This window comes from Agelaius tricolor, unplaced genomic scaffold, assembly GCF_023055355.1.
Source record: "Agelaius tricolor isolate 1412-34295 unplaced genomic scaffold, bAgeTri1.0.p SCAF_1, whole genome shotgun sequence".
NCBI classification, from domain to species: Eukaryota; Metazoa; Chordata; class Aves; order Passeriformes; family Icteridae; genus Agelaius; species Agelaius tricolor.
Genome location: NW_027269261.1, coordinates 44,004,712 through 44,027,832, shown reverse-complemented (window position 1 = coordinate 44,027,832; position 23,121 = coordinate 44,004,712). Strand labels below are relative to the sequence as shown.

General features: G+C 35.8%; 1 protein-coding gene across 9 annotated transcripts in view; it reads left to right on the top strand.

Moving 5' to 3' along the window:
* SIPA1L2 (signal induced proliferation associated 1 like 2) overlaps positions 1 to 23,121 on the top strand; it is a 126,648-nt gene that overhangs the window by 33,421 nt on the left and 70,106 nt on the right. For all 9 annotated transcript variants that reach the window (XM_071431876.1, XM_071431906.1, XM_071431895.1 and 6 more), the window contains exon 3: positions 20,399 to 22,105. In XM_071431876.1, coding sequence (XP_071287977.1) covers positions 20,641 to 22,105 — 1,465 coding nt within the window. In that variant the 5' untranslated portion in view covers positions 20,399 to 20,640. The remainder of the gene's footprint in view (positions 1 to 20,398; positions 22,106 to 23,121) is intronic.

The following is a 23,121-nucleotide window of genomic DNA, read 5'->3' as shown; positions in this document are numbered from 1 at the left end:
AAAGGCTTCTACTATGAGGGTGGTTGGGCTCTGGAACTGTTTTACAGGGGAGGTGGTGTCTCCATCCTTGAAGATATTTAAAACCTGGCTGGACATGGTTTCTATCTAATGGTTTCTAGCTAATCTATCTGACCCAGTCTGAGCAGGGGGTTGGGGTAGAAAATCTCCAGTAGTCTACCTCAAAGAGACTCTGTGTGATTCTGGGAACGCGGGTGAAGGGAAGAAGCTGATGTATATTTTTCAAGCAGAAAAATGCTGGAATGCATTGATAAATTCCATTAATTAAAAGATGAAGTCAAGGTCACCTGCAGCTCTTTCTTAATCGAGTTGTAGGGAAAATGCTCAGGTCGTTCATTCCTTGCTTAGTGAGCTTAGGTAGCAGGGCAATAGACATCAGAATATTTTTCAGGCTCAGTTAATTAAGAGGGGAGAAGATTTAATGAGGTTTTAGAAGATTTTTCAGGGTCAAAATTGATTGTCTAAGAAATCTATGAGAGCTTTGAATTATGGAAACTGGCTGTGCTGTAATATTTTTTACCCTGTCTATGCAAGGCCTAAGCTTTTGTTTTCAGTAAATTTTAGTCTTAAAATATTGATAATATGATACAGATGACCTCTTGTTATATTTGATCTTCTCTTGGGTAGCCTGTCACATCCACTCCTATCTAAAAAAATGCAGACAGCTTAAAATAATCTCTTGCAGGCTGACCTGGTCTGGTTATTAACCAGCACACTCTGAGCCCTGTCTGTTTGCAAAGTTGAGGGGGGAGGAGGGGGCAAGAGGCAAGGAAGCATCTAGTTTCAAAAATAGAAACCCCACAAGTACTCTTAATTATCTTTTATGGTCCTCTAAAAAGCTATTCATTTGCTGTGAATATCATTCAAATACTTCGTAGTTCTTAGCTGTTAGGCTTTTTTTCTTTTTGCAATTTTTTCTTTTGTTTTGCCATCTCATTTTAGCCATTTAGCCTAGTAACCTGATTTGCTGCCTTGTCAAATTCTTCCCTGTGAATGGAGTGTGTACTTTGTCTTGCATGGCAGCCTGTGAGGAGAGGGAAGGAGGAATACAAACTTTTCCCAGGTCCTCCACTTCATCCAGTGTCTGCTTGTATACAGTTTCTCTTTTATCTTACTGCAAATAGGAGAAAGTGAAATGGATGGAAAGAAATAATACTTTAAAAATAAACAAAAAAGAAAAACATTATTCCTGAAATTTCTTAAGTTTTTTTGGTCATACTTAAGACCAGTTCCATTAACTGCTTTGGCCAGCTTCAGGAAGGGCAGGGCAACATGCCATCAAATGCTGAAGACCAAAGTCCACTGCAGCAAAATTTTCTCAAAAATAGAAACTAAATTTGTAAACATTTTTTGAAGGGGTTATTTCTAAGAGGGATGGGAACACATATTTCCATTTCATGTACTGTTTGTTAAGCCTATATTCTAACTTCTTAGAAGAAAAGAGAAGTTGAGATATTTCTGTATGTGACATTCTTCCTTTTGTCATTTGTCTCTTGGAGATTACAGAAAAGTGATCTTTGTTATTGTTAATGATGATAACAGTTAATTATGTTTGGGTGAGTGACAGATTAGATAGACTATTTCTACTTTGCCTTTCTTTATTTTTCAGTTGGCTCCAAATCACCATTCACAGATATTTACTTAACTTCTCCTACTTAGGGATTGATGTTATTGCTGTATCACATTTAGAAACCAGATACAAAGAATGTGACTTTGATTTTTGGCTCTATTTTCATCTTTCCTTAAAGTAGGATTTTAAATTTTTTTTTAAGAGCAGAATGTTTAGAAATTTCTTTCTGTGCGTTTTTGGAATTTAGAATACACCTGCAAATAGATTTATTTGGGTTCTTTTTTGTCTATTTTGTTCTCTTTGGCAAACCTTTTTAGAACTTTGAAGGTTGGAGTGGGCTGCAGGTTTAATTCAAAACTATTTTCTAAGGACAGATAAACTGAGGGCATAGTCCAGCCCTTTTGCTTTACATATGGTAATTATTAGATAACATTTGGCAGTTGGTGGCTTTGTCTGAGCAGGAGGAAGAGTGTGGATTATATGGCAGCTGAATTTTTTTCAACTAACTTTGTCTCCAGGGCAGCCAGTATTTACAGTACTTTTAGTAATGTAAACTTAGGTTCTCTCCTACTTTGCATTTCATATAGTTTGACTTAGAAACACTGTTCCTGAACTAGAAATAAACAATTGAAATACTTTGTTTTTCTCAAATGGGTTAGTGTTTGTAACCATGATAGATTTCAAGTTGATGTAATATGGTATTACTGGATGAAGTAGGAAGGAAATTTGCTCTATCATAGAATTATTAACCACTAGAAGGAGTTGTTGGGACTGACATTTTGTGTAGCTAGAAGCTTAAAATGAAGGATATTTTTAAGTGATTTTGTGTGTGTGTGTTAGCAGAGTGTCTCTGTAAAGAAGTAATTGTGAAAATATAAAAATTGACAAACTGCGTACTGAACTTATGTTGTAGTTGACAAGTGTATTTAATTAGGATTGCTCTTGCCTTCAACCTCCATGTTTGTATTTCTGTTGCCCTTGTATTTTTTTGTTATTAAATTCACACAGGAAACTCAAACAGAGTTCTCCATTGTACTATGAGGTTGTGTGCATCGCTTCTAGAACTGTGTACTAAAGCAATTATTTCATTGTTGGAAGCTTTGGGTTTCCTGGTCTCTCATCTCTTTTCTTTGTGAATATCAAGGTGAAGTGGATGATGTAGTATTAATGCTTTACTCCTCTGGTTGATTTGAAATTATTTTAGCATTTTTTCTCTTCCATCTTTTACTGTAGTGCTGAGTGAAAAAATCTTAACTAAACTAGGTTGGGTTATTTATTTATTTGTTTAGCTTTCTTTTGTAAGAAAAAACAGTTTCTCATACTAACCCCTCAGTGCTGGCCATAAGATCAATGGATGAGTGATGGTGATTAGGGGGACAAAAGGTTTTCCCCACCTTCTTCCAGCTCTGCACCTCAAATGTTAACATACAGATTAGGTTTTCTAACAGATTTAGTTTTTTTAGTTACTCTTATTGACTTCTAAGTGCCAGCTTGGACTAGAATATACTTCCTGTCTCTTTTCAACCCTTGATAACCATGCTGATTTGCATGCAGACAGCAATCCTCGTTTCTTAAATTCAGTTGTTACCACCTTGTCCTTTTGACATGGTGTATTTCCTTGAAGTGTTCAGCCCAGAAACTGCCCAGGTATGTTGGGTACACTTCTCAGTGAAGATTTTACTAAAATGCTTTTTCACTCATCTTCTCTATGTAGCAGAAGCAGAGCTAAGCCCAGTGTAAACAGATGTTTCTCTATTTATGTTTAAATTACAGAATGTTGTCAAATTACCTTGTTTCATAGCACTGGAAAGACAGAGGCTCTGGAAAAAGGCTCTAGTGGTATCCCATACCCTCTTTGAAGGCTGTCTGTATGATGGATTGGGGTTGAGTTTTTGGGTTTTTTAAGTACTTTTAGTTTGCATCACTTTATAAAAAATGTCTACAAAAGCAGGACAGAAGAGTCTGCATGTGTTCTGTGGATGAGTCTTTGTAGTATATCATTCATACTTGCTTTATTCTGTAATGTGGTACTTTTTTTATTCAATTGTTATGAAATATGCTTATTAATTGAATCAGAAGACATCTGGTTTTGATACTGATTCATGTTTTAAAAAAATCATTTGGTTGACCACATATGTGGTCTGTCAAGTAGTATTCCTTCCTTCTCTGGAAGCAAACATTTCCAGTAAAGTGCCTCCTACATGTCCATTGCCCAGACTCAGGATCTGCTTCTCTTGTCTTGTCATTAGTTTTTAGATATTGATTATAGCTACAACTGTGAAGATTTTGATTTTCCTGTTATGTGAACAATTTAGTTTCCAAGTGTTTCTGTATTTGGTGAGGGTGAGGAGGCAAACTTTCCTCTAGATGCCTTTCCACTTCATAGTAGCCAGTTGCCTGGTAGTTTCAGTATTTCACAGGCACACTGATTGCTGAAGTTCCATTTTGTAAATCCACTAAGATTTAATTTCCTTTCTGGTATTACATAGAGATGTGAGAGCTTATTTCTTACTGGAATCTAAATGATATTGCAACAAAACAGGAATGCATAGCTTAGGATATTGCTTGGAAGGCAAGCTGTATATTGAACAGACTGTACTCTTTTCTAATTAATAAAATAACCTTCTTTCTTAAAACAAAAATAAAATAGCCTTTCCCCCAAAAAAGCAAACCAACTAACCCACAAACAAAAAGACCCAACATAAACCCCTACCCTAACAGAATCAAAACAAGTCAAACTCAAATTTATATCCTTCTCTGAGTATTTCAGGGTAGGAGGATGTTTGCTGTGTTATACTGTATAGCACTATTAGATAATTCTTTCTGTATTTGTATTTTGGTTCTACAGTTTCCACAAAGCTGCTTTTCTCCAGTGGACTCAGAATTTTTATGTTAATGTGTACTCTTTCCCCAGTTACTTCACACTGTCACTGGGGTTCTGTAGAGTTCAATGGAAATAATGCTTGTCTTGTTTAGCTTAAGCACAATATGCTACTATAGTAGTTTCACCCAACTTTTTTTTATGTGCAAAGAAGTTTGCATCATGCATTGAATCCTGTCTCATTCAAAAGTAGAGATATTGTGTGTGTAGGAACAATTAATTGTATATCAGCAAATTGAATTCAATTTTTGTGTGTTTGTTTAATAATGTGGTTTTTTTCTAACTCAGTTACAAATGTTGCTGATATCTGCTTGAAAAACTAGGTTTATTAAAATTTATTTAAAATTAAGAGGTTTGGCAAATACTCCTTACAACTTGTTTGAGAACCAAATGTGAAAAGAACTCTTACACTGAGGTTCTTCCTCCAGCCTTTGTTGCAAGTAGGGGAAAACATAGTGACAAAGGATGAGGAAAAAGCTGAGGTATTCCATGCCTTCTTTGCCTCAGTCTTTAACAGCTAGACCAGATGTTCTTTGGGTACCCTGAAGAACAGGGTGAATCTTGAAGACATAAATGGGGAACAAAATGAAGCCCCGGTAATCCAAGGGAAAATAAGTTTTGCAGAAAGATGTGGCAGAATAATCTGGCATTTTCATTTTAGCTTCAAGGTGAGTTTGGGCATTCATTAAATATTTTGAAGAACACGTATTTGTTATCTTGGATACCAAGTGGGTTTGGGCTTTTTCCCTCATATATGTTCCCTTTGTTTATTTGATGGCTTTGATATGTATCTTTGAAGTTTTTAAATAGCAACCTGTGTTTAAACTCAGATATTAATTTAACGCTTTCAAGCAGCTTTAAGGAGTTTGTGAGGGTATTTAATAATCAGGTTTTTTTTTTTAAGCAAAGGCTATATATTTCTGTTATATTTCCTCTAAAAATAATAGCTGAAAAATATTGTAAAAAAATTTTCTAATTTTAAAAAGTATTATATAGGACCACAAAGGCTACTATATATTCTGTTTTGCTTTTTATGGCTTTGTTTGTTTATTTATACTAAAAATCCATAATTTTTGATCTTTAGGACCTTCTTTGTTTACTTATTCTTTGTAATTGACAGTGTTGATGACAGAGTATTCTCTGAAGGGTTTTGTTCATTGGAATCTTCTCTAGACTATTGTTTGAACTAGATAATTTGCTGACTTTAGGAACATATTGAAGTACATATTTGTTTTGCCTTCATTTTGACAAGAGGTGGAGGAATGGATTATCACCTAAGAGTAACACATGGTATTAACTGTTGAGTTTAGGTACAGACCCTTCTTATTCACAGAAAAAGAAGCATTTAAATAGTCATACAGCATAGTGAACATTTAAAAAGAAATCCCATAGCTTTCCTAGTCTCCCACGAAGGATAAAGGAAATTGAGGTAACTGATACAAGTACTGTTGTACAGTGTCTCAACTGACTGATGTGGATACCAAAAAGATGTGTCCTGGGAGAAAAGAAAGGATTTATGAAACTTTAGAAAGACCTAAGGAGAAGAAAAAATATTGAAATAAAGGAAGTGACAGTAGAGGAGTAATAGTGATATCAAAGAGGACAAAACATTCAGAGAGAGAATGAATAGAAAAATGGCAGAATTAAATAGACCCCAAAGTGAGTATTTCTAGGTAAGGCTACAGCAAAGACATGCTTTTAGATTCAGATGAACTTAAATGCTGTGTTGAAAAGCTGGACTTTTGTCAGACTAGTGAACTGTGGAAAGGACAAGGAAAAGGATATTTATAAAAGAGGGAAAAATGGGCTTGGATTAAGACAATGATATAGGTTGTTTCTTTTCTTTTCATTATGGTTTAGGAGTCTGAACTTGGCAGGACCAAGCAGATTACTCCTTGATAAGAGACTATTTTGGTGAAGGGTTTGGGTTCGGGATGGTTTTAGCAGTCAGTGAGCAGAAAGCAATTGTTTTGGGTGGAAAACAGAAAGAAGATGGAGTGAGAGCTTTTGACTGGTGATCAGCAAAGCTGCAGGCTTCTGAGTGCCTACAAATTAAATAAACGGTTGATGACAACCATTGCCATCCCAACTTTTTCTAGCATCATAGTTTACCTTATTGGCCTGTTTTCATTCTGCCCAGCTGTGCCTGAGTGAGGGTTATCTGTGAGCACTCCCATTCCAGACCAAAGGGTGTCATGGGCCTAACATATATTGACTTGTCTGGTTTGTGCTCCTTGAATGGAGGATGATGGACATATGGATTGAGATGGAAAATGTTGCATGAATTTGGTATGATTTGGTTAATGCATGGTGCCAGGTATATGGAAATAGAGAAAAGAGGAAGGGAAGAAGCCCACTGGAATAAATATGGATGGGAACCACATCACAAGAGGCAAAGAATTGCTGGTGTTATGTGCCAAACATGGCATGCAGATGTACACTATCCTTGAATGGAAAGAAAGCTATACCCATGCTATTTGGTTTTGAAATATAAATATGCGTTTAAAAAACCTTCCCAGTGAAATAGGGACAGCCCCTGGTTAATAGTGCTGTAATAGTGCTGAAATAGCCATTCATGAGACATTAGCATTGGGTTTTTTTGCCTAAGACTTGGCTCTTTTTTTTTTCTTAATGTACATTTATTGAGTTTAGAAAAACTAGCTGGGTAGATTCTGGAATAATATTTAAAATCAGTCATGTTACAAATTGCCCTAGGTAAGGATATTTTTTGTAAAGGACCATACATAATGTTGACACGAATAGCTGAGAGACCCTTTGTAAGCAATTCATAATTTGTTGATAAATATTCAGTCAGCTATAAAGTTTATTTAGGTTATAAAAAAAATAATATTTATTTGATAATGATCTGTATTTTGGGGAAAAAGAATCTATGGATTTTACTGGTAAATAGTTGAGTGTGTATGGGGAAGGAGAGAGAATGCCATTCAGGTGGTTTATATGTCAAATGTGTAGTTTCTTTTGTAATTTAATATGAGCTTTCTAACAGTCAGAAACATGGCAAATGTGATTGTTCCTTTCTAAATTTGGATTTTGAAATAGATCTGTAGTTTCTATAATGCAAATATGCTTCAAAATGAGGGAGATATGCACTGACAGCAAGTAAAAACACAGCTCCAGAAATGTGTGGTCTGTATAAATGATATACAGTTTGTTGGCTGACCTGAAACTTTGTGCTAAATCAAAGCCAATAATGAAATTCAGAGGCAGATTTTTTACAATGCCTACACTGCATTACTATGCCTGTGTGTGAACACTTTGGATCAGTTAATTATACCCTCCTATTTGAACGTTTTCATTTACATAAGGAGCAGAACTTGATAAATCAAATATAAAATTCAGTGTCTGATTTATTGGATGGGGTGTTATGTAATCAGAATTTTAAAAGCAAAAGTTAAAACAAAATTGGCCCTATAAAAGCAAACCATTCCAGATGAATATGAATTTAAAACTAACATTCCCCATGCTTCCCAAAAGTGGACCACAGTTATGTTTTTCATTGTTCCAAATAGTGCTATTTCTTAGTGTGCTTGGAGATCTGTTTAAAGATAAATTATTGATAATTGAACATGTCAGTAAGTCACCTTAAAGCAAGACTTCATTTTCAAACATTTTTGCCTTTTATCTCTTTATCAAAAAGCAGTAAATTTAGAAGATATCAGCATGCTTATGGTAGCTTGCAGCTAAGAATCAAGAAAGGCTTATAGACATTTTCTCTAATGTATCTGTAACATAAAAGAATACAACTCTGAATCTGCATTCCTTAAACCCAGTCAGGATGATGACTTTGTCTGGAAAATACATATATACAACAAGGTGTCTTCTTTCCAATCTTGAAAAATTGAGATCTTACCTCTCTGACTCAGAATATTTGAAAGATGTGTTTCCACACTGTATTTATGAAGACAGGTTTTTTTTTTTCCTGTTTAAAATGAAAATATAGCATATATTAGCAAATTTTATATATATATTAGCATTATATATATATTAGCATTAGAAAATATAGCATATATTAGCAAAAATATATAGCAAATTTTCTCAGCTGGACAACTCCAGAAAGTTCTCAGACATGTGCTATAACTTAGTAAACTGAAGCAAATCTGTAGAGCAATGATAATGCAATCTTATTGTTTGGGGTGGGTTTGGTTATTTTTGTATTTTGTTGTTTGTTGGGTTTTTTGCTGTGTTTTGTTTTTTTGTTGTTGTTGTTGTTGTTGTGGTTTTTTTGGTTTGTTTTTTTTTTAAATTTGAGGGGGAAGCAGAAGGAGTCCATAAAGTTGATATAAATCTTTAACAAAATTATTTTCAATTATAGCCCTCTTTAGTCTCATTGAGAACAAGTTTTTTAGCTTAATAGCAATTTGTTTCTAGATGGATATCAAATGATCACTGAACAGATGGCAGTGACATTTTATTGCTATCAGGTTGTGCCAAATTTGAGTGGACTGATGAAAAATGAAGAACAATATTCTGCTAACAACCCCCTCACTCCAGCTACTGTTCTTCTGTTTATATCTGGAATTATGTAAAAAGATTCTATTCATCAGAAAAAGAGCTGTTACTGTACAAAGCTGTGGAACCAGCCAGCCTGGAGGGTGGCTGTCTCAGAGAGGCACTTGTTTGCCCAAGCTGAATTGTTCAGTGCCAGGTGGTCCAGGTCCAATTGCATGTGCTTGGAAATGTCATGAGGACACAAGTTACCAAGTTATTTGGTGACTGCCAAAATATTTAGTGTATATTGTTAATATTATTAAGTTTGCTTTCCAAATTTGCAGTGTAAAATTAAGAACAAAATTGTTTATATGTAGTAAGACTGTATGAATCAAGTTATGGCCACCATAGATTTCTATATGGAACTCCTGCTCTTTTGTTTCTGAGAGGAAGGATAGAAAAAAGTGAAACCTCTGTTCTCAAAACATAAATTTTAAAAAAAGGTCTTGATGTGCAGTGATGTGAAGGGACAGTTTAGAGCTCTACAGTGATGCAGAAGTCCCAGAGAAATCACGTGGTGACATTTGAAACTGCAGATCCTCAGTCAGCTTGAAGTTCTAAAACTGGCCAGTGATACTATCAGTTTGTACTACCTCACAATTCCTGCCAGTTGATAAAGAATCACGGTCAAACTAAACTGGTTTCCATAAGAAACAATGTCTCACGTTCATGTTTCCTTTTTTTTGAAGCTTATTTTATTTTAATCAACCACTTCCTTCATTAAGACTAAAAATAGTTCAGAACTGTGGTATCAGAGCCACTCTACTGCCAAATGACATGACAGGAAACCTACTTCCTGTTTTACTTTCTTGAAAACATGAGAGAAATCCTAGCTTTGTTTCTCTTTTTTCCTTAGCATGTGCTTCTGTACTTCTTAGTGAACAGTTAAGACCTCTTAGCTAGAACATTAGCATGTTTTGAGTTGTCTCAGGCAGTGTTTCTCTGCTGTCATAGACAGTGGTTTTGGGTGTTTTTCATTGCTGTGAACTTTTGCAATGAGAGAGGTTATTCAAATTCTCCTTTGCTTTAGATGTGAAGTGGACTCAAGCACTTTTTTTTCCTCTAGAAATGAATTAACTTCAACTTCTAAAACTGTATTTATCCACTTTCTGATTCCCTCTTAGCCCAAGTGTTGCAATGTGTTGGAAAGACTGGTGTTAGCTTGGTGTGACCCTTTCTAATAGAAAGACTCTAACAGAAATTGAAGTCCTTTGGTAGACAAACTCAAGTATCATCATAAGTGTTACCACAGGAAAACTCAAGAAGAAAATGGACATATCTTTAATATTGGGGGTGAAATATGAGGAGATATATAACCAAAATATGTGTTTAGCAAAGTTTCTCAAATCTTATTTTAATCACTGCAGTTTTCTCTCAAATTTCTATGTACAACAGGAAATTAGCTAAAATAGTATAAGAAGCAAAATATTGTAGTTTTCTAGGCACTGAGTATAATTATCATATCCATATATTCCTTGGTACCAAAAGTTTTATACAGTTGATGGACATTTGAAAGGTTATCTGTAATATATATGTTTTTTACATATGGTTTAAATGCAAAAATCTAGTTATTTTAAGCCACCAAGGTCTGCTGTGAGTAAGTATATGGAAACCTGCTGGATGACATACATATTTCTCATGAACATGAGGAGAATGACAGTTTAACCTTTTATCACTTATCATTTAGTTCTTTCATTTTATACCTCTAAAACCCTTTTGAAATTCCGGCTCCCATTGGATAATAGAAGTCTTACTGATGGTAGTGTGTCAAAGCAGAAGATTTTTGGAGTCAAATAGTGAGTTTTCAAGCTGTTGTGTAGCCATGACTAAAATCCATGCAAGGTCTCTGACTGTCTCATTCATTGACCGATGTACTGAGTGTGTCTTTGCTTTAGGGAGGCCCTTCCTTTCTGCTTCAAAAAATGAGATTCTTTTAAAAGCGGTACCCATTGGAGCGAGTATTTCTGGTAGAAGTAGCATTGATGTTGTAAGTGGTTTGCTGTTTGGAGGGGTTTGGTGATCTCTGGAGCTAGGCCCAGTGTTTGGGTCTGAAAGGTCATACCATGGAATCCAAGTGAGCGCTTAGGTCTGACATCACTGGCGTGAGCGTGGCAGGCTTGATCAGTGCTCCTGCCTGAGCAGCATTTTTACTGTGAAATGCAGTTACAATGGAAATATGTAAAAGATATTCTTGTTCTGGCTAAAAATGGCTTTGTACATTTCAAAAGCTTTCTTGAGTAGTGTCAGCATCTGAAACCTCTTTTGTGGAATAGGCAGCCTCAGCTGTTTAATAGATGCATTGTTTTATCTTTTCACTGAGTGGATGAAAAAGCTTTATTTTGGGCCTCACTGTACTAGACTTATGAAAAGTGGAATTGCCTCACAAATTTTTGTGACATACTGACTCTGAAAAGCCAAAGCTCGCAATCTTGTTCTCTCTTTCTGAACAACATCTCCTTTTGCAGTACTAGACTCCTTGTTCAACTTCAGTTTAGCTTCTGAACCTGCTTCCAAATTTCTACCTCAGAATGTGAAACAACAGTCAAAATGTTAGGACATTTCTACTTTCCTATCAACTTCTAATTAAAACCCATTTCTTCAGATAGCTAAAGAGGTGCCAACTCCAGAATTCCTATTTTTTTCAGAATAATCAAAAGCAATTGTATGCACTATGTGGGAACAGCCTGACATATATATCCCAAAAGCTGTAGAAAAAACCTGTAGAAAATACAGTGCTAGTGCATTGTCAGAAATTTATTTGAGCGTATTTTTCAGTTAAAAATCTGTCTTCATTCACAAAGCCTTAAATGTTGAAGATTGATAACTCAGATAATGATATTATTCAACTACTTCTAATTTTTCAATCCCATCATTCCATCTGTAGCAATTTGTTAAAAATTCTTACAGTGTGACTTTTTTTTATGAAATGGACATTTCTTAATGTTAAGTGGGTTGCTTCTTGTGGGTTTTTTCATCTAGTTTTCTCTATGTCTGCTCTTAGGCAGAGTGCTTTTCAATTGGAATTTCAATTCTGTGCACTGAGCTAGAATTAGAAGAAATAATTTCTGATGTGACTAATTATGGGAAAAGGTGTACAATATGTTCTTTTCTTTGTTTTAAAATAATGCAGTACTCTTCTAAATCACTGAGTTGCTTTTTGTTTCTGCCAGTATTCTATAAGACCTGCATAAAAGACAACATTTGTAGTAGTTGCAAATGTTTCTTAACAACTCAAAGGTAAAAAGTTTGTTTTGAAATGGAGCACATGTATGTTTCTTTCTCAACATACAATATGAATATGCTCCTTTCTGTATACTCCTCTGCTAGATGATTTACAGGTGCTGTATTTCTCTTTTGGTGTTGTTATCCAGGTGCTCATACAATTGGTTGTCCTGTTCTTTGTCTTTGAATAATGCGAGCAAGCTGCACGAGTCCTGTCTTTGTCTTTCTAAGCTTTGCCTCTGACAGTGACTTGGTCCACTTGTTGTTTGCCATGTGGGTTATCATGGTGTTTGGCATCCTGTACAGTGGACAAAGGAATGGTCCCTGCCTTGTGGATGATGCAATTTAAATGAGAATGCATACATTCATGCAGGAAGGGCTAATTCAACAATCCTCTGACAGTTTGACTTTTGACAATTTCTGAGCCTATAGACAATTCTCTTTCCACTGAAGTTTCAGATGTTGTCCAGCTTGTTTGAGGAGACCACTGGTTTTTTTGTTGTTGTTGCTTTTTGAGTGGAACTTGCTTCAATGCAGTGTTTCTGTATTATAATTGAAAATGAGTCATCCTTACCCTTTCAGAATAATTCCTGCTTTGTCTAATGTGAACTCCTTACTGAATTGGATCTATGGCTGAGGAAAAGAACACGTAATGCAAACAGATTTTTGCTTCCTTCTTTCTAAAATCTTGAACTATACTTAACGTATAAAGTATTATGCAAAATTTATTTGTATTAATCTGCTGACTGCTATTTTTGTGTGAATCTTGTTTATGAAACATCTATATAATTATGTGTTGAAGACTCTTCATTTTCAAAGATGAAACTAGAATTAAAATTCTGCTTTTACTAGTATTTTAAAGATGACTCTATTTATGAGAAAATTGCAATTATTGTGAAATGTTGGCGGAACAGGCATAAGTATGTCTAAATTCTTTAAAGTAGGGCAGTGTCTTAGTATGTCAGACTGGATGATTCTATGTAAATTACATTCTGGATGTCTTTTTAGTCTCTCTAAAGAAACCAGATTATTTAATACACAATAAGTTGGGTACTTTTTTTGTTATTCCTGCCCTTTGATATCTAGATTCTTGAATGGAAAGAATGAAAGAAAACAAAGAGAGTTTAGAATATGTGAAATTGTAAAAAATTTTCACTGATACCAGAATTTGACTGATAGGTCGAATAACTTCTATTTACAATTATTAAGGACTGTAAAAAAATAGTATCAGTTAATAATAATAATCTATGAGGAGTTTGGTGCATGTCCCTTCCCCCTGGAATAATAAGTGGTCAATTACATATATATAAAAGATTTATGTATGTATTTTCAACCTTTTCCTGGAACAGTTCTTTGGTCTAAGACTTCCTGTTAAAAAGTTTCCTTTTTACTTCATTAATTATTTTATGTTGTAGGTTTTACTATATTTTAAGTTTCATAATTTCAGTTAAAAATAACTGAACTGAGTTGGAAGAATGGAAATGAAATATTCTCAGTGTATTTTTCAGTGGCAGTTTTGCTATTGTTTAAACTCTGCTACTTTACATGGTTCAACCTGAATAAGGTACAGCTTCAGTTCGTTTTGTAGATGAACTCTGCATAAGAGCTGTAAGAATAGGACAATATCCAATTGGTTCTGGAAATCAAATTAGCCTTAATGTATCTCTGTCAAGTCTTGTGTTAATGGAACAACAGAACATTGGTATAAATAGTCTAAGAAATTGCAGTGCTGAAACAGTCACAAATTTATCTAAATGCAGTTTTTAGTAACAGAAGGTGATTTCTAACAAGGTTTAAAATAAATGACAGTAAGGCTATGGTCAGTAACAGCTCTGTATAAAACACTGATGTTCACTGAAAGATAACCTAAGTTGCTGGATGAAAAATTTAAGCAGTGTTTTTTAACTAAACAAAGCATGAATTGAGATGTAGGAAAATATGTAGGACCACATATTCAGGAAAAGCAGTAGAAGATAAGCTAAAGGGAAGCTGTGGAAACTTTGTGATAGATATTCTTTGGTATAATGAGTTACAGTGAAGAAAGTGCATCTTTTGTAATGGCCTTTTTTGCTGGTTTTTTTTCACTGAATGGATGCAGTATATTTAAAAATAACCAAACTGATGCATAGTATTGAGTTTTATATTTAGCAATTGGAAGGTGAGATTTATTAAAATATTTTCTCTGGAAATGCCAAGATGACAGCTGGGGGATCTTCACCATAGATGAACAAGTTTAGCATTTCAAAGGGTCTATTTGCTATTACCTCTTACACAATTATCTCTATAGATGGTCATCAGATTTTTCTCAGCCTATTGGTGAAGGAGAAAGTTATGGCTGGAGAGGTCTCTCCCTTAAAAGTAAAATACCTTTCACTGAACAGCACCAAACAGATGTGGAATTCAAAGTTCTGTTGCATCTCTTTCTCAGTATTTATGTTCGTCTGCCATTTTCTTTGTTTGAGGAGGGAACTATGTTTGAAAAACAGAGTATGGTTTTTTATTTCTTTTTTACCCAAAATCTTGTACCAGTCCAAAATTAGTGCAATTCCACTGTTTTGCTAAGAAAAGTGAGGGTCTTACACCAGCACTGAGAATTATGTAGGCTGTTGTCATTCTTAGGTATAGCTCCTTCCCTCCCTCCCACTCCTCGTGATTGTTTGTGGATACATTTTTGTAACTATGTTATTTCAACAACGGGTTTTTTTCAGTTTTCTACTTTGAAATTTCACTCATAGAGACTATAAATGTAAAGAAATACAGCATAGCTAAGGAAGTGTGCAACAAATATTCACTACAGAGCAGCTCATCTGTATTTCTATTTGCCAAATGAGGGTCCTCCCATCTTTCTTCTGCCTCTTTTCCATGTCTGCATATTAATCAAGTATCTGAAATATGCATAGCTGAAGTAACCATTTATACTGTAGTAGTTATAGCTTTAGTTGTAAATTTGATGTACAGTAATTTGAACCATTTTTTTTCATGAGCTCTGCTTATAATTTGATCATTGTATTATTTCCAATCCATTTTCCACAGCTGCAATCTGAATAAGTAGCTCAATTATAGTTTAGCGTTATTCTTTAATATTCACTGAGCCCTATGGAAAACTTTGAAAGAAATATTCTATTTAAAGACAATTATGCTTAAATATCATCATTTTCTAAAGACATTTGCATGAAAAAAAAGGCAAAAACATGAAGAACTAATTTTTCATTTTTCTTTTTCATACTACTATCTGCAGTAATAAGTCTCCTGTGTGACATCATAATCAACTGTCATGTGATATGATATCACAGTTTAGTGTGATCAGAGTTCTCTGAATTGAACACACAAATAACATTGCTGGGAAACCAGGCATGGCTTTCACTTTGCTTCTGAAAATTGCATGGTTCTTTTAGGAACTATTAAGAATATTAAGGAAATCATTAAGAAATGGATGCTGTTAACAGATATATTAAAATACATAAATCCAAAAATACTTGCTAATATAGTCTGTTTAAAAAAAAACCCACAAGTTGGAACTTGAATTTAAAAAGTTTCTTCTACTATTTTGTAATTTTTCAAAAATTATTTACTTTTTTCAGTGGTGATCTTAGTTTTGTGACAGATCTTTGTGACATATCTTGTGACACATTTGTTCAGTGAGTTATCTTTTCTAGAACTTGTGGAAATACAGGCAGCTTAGGAACCATGTTCATTTGTCCCTTGAACTCTTCTGTTTCCTTGCACTTGAAAGCATGTGCAGAATTTTCTTGCAAACTTCAGATTCCCATGAAGTGGCAATTGTGTAGCTGCTGCTCTGCTGTATGGGCCAAGTACATAACACTACTGCACCACGCTATGTTTCTCTGAAGACTCGAAACTAACTGGAGGGAGACACAGAAAATGCTGTGTAGAACCAATTGAATGCAAATTAAATGTCAGGTCTTCAGCTTTTGGCATATTATTACTGCCTGTACTCCAGTTTTATCAAATTGCACTTCACATTTTTTTAAAGATTAGTAGAGCTTGAGAGTCATGGTGTATAGAATTGTCATCTTGATAAATAGTAGAGATTAATGCTTTCATCCAAATTATGCATTCTTTTTTAGGATGATAGCATTACATAATAATAGGGGCAGATTTCCAAAGTCTTGATCAACAAAATGATCACAGAAAGACTTCTTAAATAATTCATTTCCATCTATCAAGGCTGACATGAGGCAGCATTACCAAACAACCTCCTTTTGACAGGATAGTCCAATAGCACAGTTCTCATTCATTGCTCCGCTACTGGCACAGGAACATTTGTGGGCACGTGTCCAGGTCCCCAGGAAACTTGGAATCATTCCATGTTAAAGAACTGTAACTGTAGCTAACAAACCAGCTGCTGTATTGAGCTCAGAAGGAAGTCTTTGTAGCTGTGTGGAAGGAACTTAAGTTATTTGCATAACATCCAGCAGTCTTAGTGGGAAGGGTTGGCAGGAGCACAACAGCAGGGTAGGCATCCAGCTTTTCTTTTTTGACCTTATCTGTCACTGATTCTATTCTTCAATGCTAGGGTGAGATGAAAAGAGGGAAGTGTAGAACTTGACCAAAAGAGCTGTACAGGTCTGAAGAGAAGAGTACTCATGATTACATTGACATCATTCTTTGTGGAAGTAATAGTTTACTAAATTCAGCAACAAAAAAAAAATAGGTTTACAATAAATAGTGTCAACATCAGTGCAATATTTGCAAGTTGGTAAATTCTTACTGTGGAGAGAGAAAATCCTTAACCACAGATTACATGAGACTATGGTGCCATCCATGAGCGTAAGTCAACTGTGAGCCAGAACATGCTACTGTGCTGAGTTATAGGAATTTACAGAAAGGGTCTGTCATGTTAAAAAACAGGCAGACTTTTTTTTCAATTAGGCCAATTTCAGATTAAGAAAAAAAATTAACAATGTATCTTAAATATATTGCATCACTTCTTCAAACATTACTATTTCCAATAAAATATCAATCTTCATTTCCAAACAGGCACTTTTTAGTCTTCTGTCACACCAGCTTTGCACTGTAAAGAAAATGAATTCTCTATTAAAGTACTGTCTTTTGCAATGCACCTCTGTTAAAATATTCAGGCCATTCTTCATCAGGTATTTAAGCTACCACCACTAACAGAGAAGAAACACAAAAAGTCTTGCTTCCCCATGGCCTTCAGGCTCTGATGCCTTTCACAAATGCAGATGTTTGTGAGGTCAAACATTAAATCACATTATGGATTTGGATTGAAAATAAGTGAGCTGGTCGTGTCCATCTATTGCTCTTTCCTTCTGCCTCCCACCACCTCATCTCCAGTTTCAATTCAACCTTCATTATGCTCCTGGTCCAATTCACTACTTTTGCAAATGCTTATGATTGATAGAAAAATGCTACACTGCAAATGCTTATGATAGAAAAAAGGCTAACACAAGAGAAGAAAAGAATGGAATTTTTGCAAGACAGCCTTTTCTTACCTTATATGTCTTTTTTCCTATTATTCAGAGATTTTTCATAATTTTAAAATGCATAAACTAATGACTTCTATGAATGGTTTTTATGTAGAAAAGGGCAGGGAGGCTACAAGATGTAATTCACCATCATTTCAAAGAAAATTGTATTAACCTTTAATAAGAAGTTAAATATCTTTCCCAGTATGTGAAATTAAACTTACTGTGTGTTCTCACTCTTCTATATTCTGGCAGAAACAGAAAAAATTATTCTGGAATAGTTTAGTTTTCCTTCAGAGTTTTTATATAGCAAAGGTTTCTTCCACTTCTATGATGGTATAAAGAAGAGTCTAAGAAGTGATTTAAAAGCTCTCAGCTGTTCATGTTAATTTGCAAGGAACTTTCTTTTATTTTAACTTTGCAGTATTACTTGTGCTCCAAAAATGTTGAGCATATTGACATATCTGAGAGCAGTTCTGCAAAGAACTCTTTGGGTTATTATTGGTGAAGGAAAAGCTGGACATGACCCAGCAGTGTGTGCTTGCAGCTCAGAAAGCCAAACACATCCTGGACTGCATCCAAAGCAGTGTGGGCAGCAGGTGAGGGAGGGGATTCTGCCCCTCTGCTGTGCTCTGGTGAGACCCCACCTGGAACCCTGCATCCAGCTCTGGGATACCCGGCACAGGAAGGACTTGGACCTGTTGGAGTGAGTCCAGAGGAGGCCATGAAAATGATCGGGGAGTGGAACACCTCTTGTCAGGAAAGACTGTGAGGGAGTTGGGGTTGTTCAGCCTGGAAAAGAGATGGCTCCAAGGAAGCCTAATTCTGGCCTTCCAGAATTTTAGGCCCTAAAATTAGAATTTTAGGCCCTAAAAAGGGCCTACAAGAGAGCTGGAAAGGGACTTCTACAGGGCATGTAGTGGCTGGATGATGATTAACTGTCTTAAACTGAAAGAGATCAGATATTAGGAAGAAATTCTTCATCATGAGGGTGGTGAGGCACTGCAACAAGTTGTCCAGGGAAGCTGTGGATCCCCCATCCCTGGAAGTGTTCAAGGCAAGGTTGGATGGGGCTCTGAGCAACCTGGTCTAATGGAAAGTGTCCCTGTACGTGCCAGGGAGTTGGGACTAGATGATCTTTAAGGTCCCTTGCAACCCAAACCATTCTATGATTCTTTGACCACTATTTTTCTTTTTGTATAGTATTTTCATAAGTCAGTGTTAAAAATCCTACTTACCACTTTTCAAGTGCTATTTCTCTGAATATGTCAGTTGTTTAAGTAATCTTTTGGACTTCTGTAAGGAACCTATTTAATTGTCTTCATCGGCCAGCAAGGAATTTCTATGGAGTGAAAGTAGGCTGCAGAGATACATTGTCTTTGAAACTGTCAGCAATTTCTACTACTGGTCACATAGAAACCATAGCCATTATGGGAGTGCTAAAGTCTAACTTGTGTTTGTTACCTCAACACTGCAGAAGTCTTCTAAAGTTTGCTATATCAAACACAATTTTGGTTGATTTCTGACAAGCAGAAAAAAATAAGGTGTCACATTTTAATTTATATTATTCCTTTGTCCCTCGTCTCATCCTTCCTCCCCATCCTCCAAGGAATTTTTATAGGAATTAAATATAGGAGAAAAATCACTCATCTTCTGAACTCCTCTTGTTGCCTCATCTTGTAATTGAAATCAAGGGAGAATTCATATTCCAAGCTAATTTAACCTGACTTCTTTTTAGTCTCTGATAAATGCATATTGTCCTTATTTGCAGCATCTTAAAAGATTGTTATGTTGGCATTTTTGTTTAAGGAATAAAATCTGAAGAAGTACACAGCATTCTGTCTTGTCTCTGGCTTTAATCTGCTTTTATGCAATGGATTAATGGATGGACTGTGCCTGCATATGAATCTTCACAGCATGAGTCATGGACTATTGAAGAGTATTTTTATATCCTAACAGTTCCAATTTTGTAATCAAATCAAGGCTTATCAATAGAGCTACTATCTTTTCTTATTTACAGAAGAAAAGAGACATGTTCTTTATCACAATAACGGGGTTAATAGTCTGGGTTTCCAACCAGAGGAATAGAATATAACAGAAACAACTGTAACTGTTTTACACAGCTAAATAGTGGTTTGCACTCCAAAGAAAGGAATGTAAGTAAACCTCCCCTTTGGGAAGAGAGAAGGGGAAGGAAACGAAATACATTAATTCACTGACTTAATCATAGTGGAACAATTACTTATCTTTAAATGTTCTTTTAAATGGGGCAAAAAACATCTCTCTTTATAAGGTCCTATCTGCTCCATATATTTTACTTACGTCTACCAGTCTTGCCCCATCACTTCTGTGTGCATTAACTATTTTCAGGAAAGTTTGCAAAAGAGTGTCTTAGATGTTATGTGAACAAACCCCAGTGATCAGATGGAGAGTAGGCATCTGAGTTGCTGTCAGCATTGCAGGGAATACAGAGAGAATTGTCTGTGACTATTCTGCTTGTGCATGTACTGGAGACCCCATGAGAGATGCAGGTTCAAGCTGCTCACATCCTGTGGAATCGCTTGAAAAACTTGGAATTACTACATTTGCTGGGTTTTAAGGAATCCAAGGATAGAAAATAATACAAAGCAAGTCACTTTAGGTCCATCCAGTTTCATGGGGTGTTATGTGTATACAAGAAACAGGTGAAAACTTACTGTTATTAAGTATAAGCATTTTAACACTTTTTTTCCTTTTCCTTATGAACAGATTTAAGAAATTTTTCTGGACTAATACTGAACTGAATGCATCTGAACTGAAGGAAATGTTTTCAGATTGCTCTCCTGATAGAAATTGTGCAAAAATGGTACACTGAGGTCCCTGCCTGCACCTGTGGGAAGACTATAACAGTATTTTTATATCACAGTTTATTGGCCCATAAAAGACGATGTAATAACAAATGTAACAGTAAATTTATGCAATAGTAGTGGTTCTCCTCCCACTGACTGGACATGAGTGATCAAAGGTCTTTGCAAGAAGATAAGCACAAGGTTAGCAGAACTTCCTCCAAGTTCAGGGAGTCTTCAAGAAGCATGCAATCTGACGATTATTTTGCTAGGAAACTTAAAGCCTTGAATGGTAGCATGGGTCCTCCTGTTTCTTCAAATGCCTCTAGCAAAGCTGAAAATAATCAAACAAATGGTACACCAGCCGTGCCTAAAATGGGTGTTCGAGCAAGGGTATCTGAATGGCCTCCCAAAAAGGATTGTTCTAAGGAGCTGAGTAAAGCTGCTTGGGAAAACAGACCTCCAGCCAGTTATGAAGGTGTTGGCTCCGTACTTCCAAATGGACAAAATGACCAAAGCGATGAACAGCAAGAAGAGCTAGAACTGGAATTTACAGAGGGAAAATATTCAATTGGAGATCTTTTTGTTCATTCACCTCAAAGGGGTCTTCATCCCATAAGGCAAAGAAGCAACAGTGATGTGACAATAAGTGATATTGATGCTGAAGATGTGTTAGACCAAAATGCTGTTAACCCAAATACTGGAGCAGCTCTTCACAGAGAATATGGCAGTACTTCTTCAATTGATAGACAAGGCTTGTCTGGAGAAAATTTTTTTGCAATGCTGAGAGGATACAGAGTGGAAAATTTTGAACATAAAACCCTTGCTCCTTTTGGATTTTCTGAGTTTTTCCACTGTGATCCTACGGTTTCTCCGAGTCTACATGCTGCTGCACAGATTTCCAGGGGAGAATTTGTCAGGATTTCTGGGTTGGATTATATGGATAGTGCCCTACTTATTGGTCGAGACAGGGAGAAGTCTTTCAAGAGGAGACTTAAATCAGAAGCAGTAGAAACATCTCTGTTTAGAAAATTGCGAACAGTTAAAAGTGAGCACGAAACTTTTAAGTTTTCATCAGACCTGGATGATAGACTTGAGAGAAATGTTCGTTCTTGGAACTGTCAGAAATGTTTTGCACATTATGATGTTCAGAGCGTTTTGTTTAACATAAATGAAGCAATGGCTACCAGAGTAAATGTAGGAAAAAGAAAAAATATCACCACTGGGGCCTCAGCTGCGTCACAAACTCAGATGCCAGCAGGCCAGACTGGAAACTGTGAATCTCCTTTGGGAAGCAAAGAGGACCTCAATTCAAAAGAGAATTTGGATGCTGATGAGGGCGATGGGAAAAGCAATGATTTAGTATTGAGTTGCCCTTACTTCAGGAATGAAACTGGTGGGGAAGGAGATAGACGGATTGCGCTTTCTAGGGCAAATTCAGCATCTTTTTCTTCAGGTGAAAGTTGTTCTTTTGAATCCTCTCTGAGTTCCCATTGCACAAATGCTGGTGTTTCAGTACTGGAAGTACCAAGGGAAAACCAGTCCATTCACAGAGAGAAAGTGAAGCGTTACATCATAGAACACATTGATCTTGGAGCATATTATTACCGCAAGTTCTTCTATGGAAAAGGTAAATATTTCTAATGCAACTGTTCTGATGTATCCATGCATCAGATTTAAGTTGTTTATTAAAGATTATAATTTGTTCTCCTTCTTCTTTATGGAGAGACCTAGGTATTCCAGAGAATCTTGAAAGTCTTTATTGAAATCAAGCCTGTTATTTTTGCTCTCTCCGGGCAAAGTAGTGGGTTATGTATGGTTATGCAATAACTGTGTGAGTTCATTAACTGATTTAATGAAGGGTCCTATAAAATAGCATGTAAGTTAACTTCTCCAACCCAAACTTTCTTGATAAGCAGGAGGAAAAGATGTCATTTATATCCAGTAAATGCACTGGAAATACTGAGACTCAGAGTGGAAATAATTATTTCCTAAAAGCTGACTCCAGAAGAGAAAGTTTTATTATTGAGGCTTCTGACTCTCTTCTAGATTCAACTAGATATAGTTTCATATTGTATGCACATGTACATACTTCTTAAATAGAGACCTTCTGATGTTATTTAGTTTTTCAGCATACAGAAGGATGTCTTATGCCTTTCTCCTAGCCTTATAGCCCTTTCTTCTAGGATGTGTTCAGTCTGCAAACTGCCAGGATACTCTTGTCAGCATAGTAATTATCTTGGCTTTAACCATTATTCAGATAAACTGTTTCTACTTTGTGATCAACTTTGATAGTCTGCATTAAGTACTGGCTTGTGCAATGTGGATGAAATCCCTGGTTTTGTGGGAGAACTCCAAAATACCTGTCTCTGTCCTTTCTGTATTATGAATTACAGCTAGAACTTCTTGCTTTTACTAAAAGAAAAGAAGAAGTCTGCTTCTTTGTTTAAAAAACTGTTACAGCTCAATTCTTGTTCTTGAAATCATACTTCCTCTGCTTTCTAACTATATTTGAACATCAGGAAATAAGCACGTTGCTGTTACTCCTTCCTCCTGTAACCCTTTAAAAGGGACTCAAAAGAGGATCCAGTACAGTGCTGGTCACAATACAATAGAAACTGAGAATATATTAGCTGTAAAAAAACT